The 4,323-nt window shown below is 37.3% G+C and overlaps 1 protein-coding gene across 1 annotated transcript; it reads right to left on the bottom strand.

Annotated features, from left to right (window-relative positions):
• Window positions 1-2,075: 2,075 nt before the first annotated feature.
• On the bottom strand, window positions 2,076-4,096 carry LOC131616374 (uncharacterized). Its single transcript, XM_058887687.1, has one exon. The coding sequence runs from the start codon at window positions 3,847-3,849 to the stop codon at window positions 2,944-2,946; it is 906 nt and encodes a 301-aa protein (XP_058743670.1). The 5' UTR covers window positions 3,850-4,096; the 3' UTR covers window positions 2,076-2,943.
• Window positions 4,097-4,323: the final 227 nt, after the last annotated feature.

The raw sequence follows: 4,323 nt of genomic DNA, 5'->3' as shown, positions 1-4,323 counted from the left end.
AAACCAAAGCTAAAGCTTTAATAATGGAACATGTACCAAGATCCAAAACTACTTCCGGAATGAGAAACCTATCATAGTTATCACGAACACACCACCCTTATGCGTAGTTCTCTATAGATTATCAAATCCAGCATCCACATTACATTTCACCCACCCTTCATGTAGTGGTTCCCTCCCGTGTTGATAACAAACATTCTTGCTATCCTCTAGGATATTTTGTGTTAGGAACCAATCATTCCAACTATAAAATTCTTGAAGTTCCAATTCATTTGCTTCTAATTTCTCATTATTCCAAATCCAATTGTTCATATTATTCCAAAGAACCCATAACATTGTGGCCATTCTACCTGCAGTATTCTTATCCTCCTTACTACAAATATCAAGATTTAAAGCCTTTGGTTTATTGAAACTTTGAATTCTTGGAAGTATAATAGAGCTAACACCCATTCCATTCCAACATTGAGCACTCACTTCACAACCAAAGAAAATATACCCATCATCTTTAATATCACCATCACATAGTTGACAAACACTCAGACAAGGAACATGGTGTTGTCTAAGTCTTACTCGAGCAGGGATACACTCACGGCAAATCCTCCATAACAAGTGCTTAACCTTAGGTGGAACATAAATCCTCCAAAGACTACTCCAATCCCCTTCAATACTATTGTGTACACGTGTGAGTTGTTAGTCCCACATTGCTTGAAAAATTGGAGGTTGAACACTTTATAAGTGAAAGGACCCATACACCTATCACCTTAAGAATTTGAGTGAATATGTGGTGTCTCTTTCACTTATGTGTTGCTCTTGAACCATTGTGGATGCCCTTGTGATGACCCAACAGTGGTATCAGAGCCGATGGTTCAATTAAGGGACTGAATCCTTCTATTGAAAGTCTTCCTGACAATGTGGTGGTCAGTCGACGTGTCCCGTTGTAGTGCCCACAATGGCGGTATTGGTGTAAATGGATAAAAGAGCTTCCGCTTGAGGGGAAACATAGTGGATAGACTCACACTTAAGGGAGAGAATGTTGTTTGCAAATGTGAGTTGTTAGTCCCACATTGCTTGAAAAACTGGAGGTTGAACACTTTATATGTGAGAGGACTCATACACCTATCACCTTAATATTTTTGGTGAATATGTGGTGTCTCTTTCACTAGTGTATTGCTCTTGACCCAGTGTGGATGCCCCTCATGATGACCCAACAAATACTACCATCACTCTTCAATGATTGAATACCCCTTAACAACTTGTATCTCGACTTGACACTATAATCTCCATTACACTCCTTCTTCCACACCACACAATCCTCCTTAACATCCTCTAACAGAGGAATGTCCTATATAATCTTTGAAACTTCAGGTGTGAACATTTGTTTAATTTTATACGCATCCCATTGCCTAATATTGTTAAGCATGAGATCATTAACACAAAGATCAAACACACCTTGGTTTTGTGGTGCACTCACCCACCCATTCTTTTCACCTCTCACCTAAGGATCGACCATCAATCTAATTTTGTTACCATCTACAATCCTTCACCTATAACCAAGGGTTAGAACTACGCGTGATTTCCACATGCTTCTACAAATATAATTAGGATTATTTCCAATATTAGCCTCCAAAAAAGAAGATTGGCTTGTTTAGCCACCATTTTCATGTTGAAGAACTTAAAATCAAGTAAGTCAAACCCATTTTCATTCTTAGAATCAGTCAACCTTTTCTACGACATTCATCTTATCCCTTTATTGTAGTTATCTCCCCTACCGGAACAAATTCAACATTCTCTTAGTAGTGTCTAGTAGAACATAGACCATCATAATATTCTTAAAAACATTGGTTTAGAGTTATCCAATAGTGAAAAAATAAAAAAAAATGTTGATTTCATGACCATATTTAATGCATATGCTAAAGTTGATATCCATATTCACACTTCTCTTTTTCTTACATCGAGTAACATTTTACTTTAATTTTTAATTTTCAATTTAGCTAAGTACTATTTTTTCTGGTCATTATTATAAGCAGATATTCTATTTTCAGATTTATTAAATAATAAATGTATCTGATTTGTTTATAATTCAGGCAGGAGAGAATACATTTTATTTGATTTATGTGTTTCGTTTGTTGAATGAAGTTTTTGGATTTTTCAATCCGACAAAATTTAAAGTTCTGGAATGGTTCAGCATGCAAGTAATGTAATGTTCTGCTCGCTGCAGAGAATAGACGATGTAGATTTGCCACATAAAAATTAACTTTCTATAAGTTCCATCGTTTTCATTCAACGTTCTCTCAATTTAATAATGTAACTAACAGTGTATCATATTCAACCCAATCCAATTCATCCCAAAACTACAGTATTATTATAAATACATTTTATTTGATTTATGTGTTTCGTTTGTTGAATGAAGTTTTTGGATTTTTCAATCCGACAAAATTTAAAGTTCTGGAATGGTTCAGCATGCAAGTAATGTAATGTTCTGCTCGCTGCAGAGAATAGACGATGTAGATTTGCCACATAAAAATTAACTTTCTATAAGTTCCATCGTTTTCATTCAACGTTCTCTCAATTTAATAATGTAACTAAGACCATCTCCAATGGTAGTTCCTTCTAATAAGTTCTCCACCTAGACATGCCACATCATAGTACCATTGCATTGCAATGCAACTATGAAAAAATTGTGGTACCCAATCAAATTAGTTTATGAGGTAAAGTTGTGGGCCCAATAATAACTTTTTAGAATTATACAATTAAAATAAAAATTACAAAAATTATTTTAAGATGATGTGGCTAGTGGGACCCATAAAGAACCCAAAAATGGGTTGCACCATTGGAGATGCTCTAACAGTGTATCATATTCAACCCAATCCAATTCATCCCAAAACTACAGTATTATTATAAAATTAACTAAAATATAAACTATCAACAAAATTTCAAAAATTCGCTTTATCTCGTGCGGACAAATGAAACGCTGTGCCTAGTCTCCGAAACGGCATCGTTGAACCCAACTAACCTACATTTAGCACCACTGAAAGAAGAAACAACACCTGGAACCGGATTTCCCTGAACCGGGTTCGTAGTTCTGCGGTACGGTCCAAACCACTTATTTTGCATGTACCGGTTCTTTCTCCAAGGAGGTATCGATAACCCTCTACTCCTTAAACACAATTTCACAGCACCACACAAGGCCAAAACGGTGCGTTTCAGCTCCTCCCATGTTCCAACGAAAATTGCAGGAACGTAACTCATAATCTCTGTGTAACGACTCGTCGGCCGTGCAATTTCAAATTGTCCGGCGAAATTAAGCTCAACGAAGTACCTACTCTGCCACGTGGATGATCCAGATCGCACCACGTCGATAAACTCATGGCTGCCGGCGGTTATTCCGCCGGAGGATTCCCAACGCGTCTTACAAATCGCAGCATTGTGTCCCTTCTCACGCAAAAACGACATCACGTTTCGATTGAAAACAGAAAAGCTTTGTTCCTTCAGAAATGCGAATTTCGCTGCCGCTTCAGAAACATGCACGCGAAGCGTGTTCATGTAAGAATCTGCATTAGCATTTTCAGCGCTTAAGAGCAGATCCTCCACCGAGTCCAAGCATTCTGAAACCGAGTCAACTCGCTCTGACTCAAAATCGTTCTCAGCCGAGTCACGCTGGTTTTCTTCATCTTCCTCGAGGAAATCATGTACGAGCTCAGACAGAGACGGTGAAGAAGTGAATTCTCCGTCACCGGAATGCTCACTTCCGCTACTGACGCCACTCAGTCGCCGGAAATTACCGCCGACGAGTCGAGCTTTGGCTTCGTCGTCGAACGGATCGGTGACTCGTTTCTTTCTAGCAAAATTCATCTCTGTAACTTAAACCGATTCAAAGAGTTAAAAATTCGAGTTATGTTTTTTTTTGTTTGTAAAAGTAACTGTGAGAGTTTGATTATATATAGATGATAAGAATAATGGGATTTGTGCAGAGAATATTCGAGGGAAACAATTAAGTTTAAACTTGCGATTTTTATTCAATTTGTTGGGAATTAAAAATTTGACTAAGATAAAGTATTAAAGAAGGATATACTATATAGGTTCGAAATGTGAGATTAGAATTTACAAGTACTAACGTTATATAGATGCTTTGGCATATTCATTTTCTTTTTCTTTAAAAATAAATAAATATTAATTTTCCTATTTGGATTTTGCCATGGGTTTGTGACACGTGAGAGTGTGATTTCCACACGTGTGTATAAGGGAGAGGTTAGCTTGCACGAGATTGGCGCGTGGGTGGAATACGACAATTGTGAGATAATTATAGGATAAGTGAAAGGTGGGGTC

The sequence above is a fragment of the Vicia villosa genome, linkage group LG7 (assembly GCF_029867415.1).
Source record: "Vicia villosa cultivar HV-30 ecotype Madison, WI linkage group LG7, Vvil1.0, whole genome shotgun sequence".
Taxonomy (NCBI): Eukaryota; Viridiplantae; Streptophyta; class Magnoliopsida; order Fabales; family Fabaceae; genus Vicia; species Vicia villosa.
The sequence above is the reverse complement of the archived record's forward strand: the minus strand, read 5'-3'. Positions and strand labels throughout refer to the sequence as shown.

Coding starts and splice junctions, on each gene's coding strand:
- LOC131616374 (XM_058887687.1), bottom strand. CDS start 3,849: ATGAATTTTGCTAGAAAGAAACGAGTCACCGATCCGTTCGACGACGAA.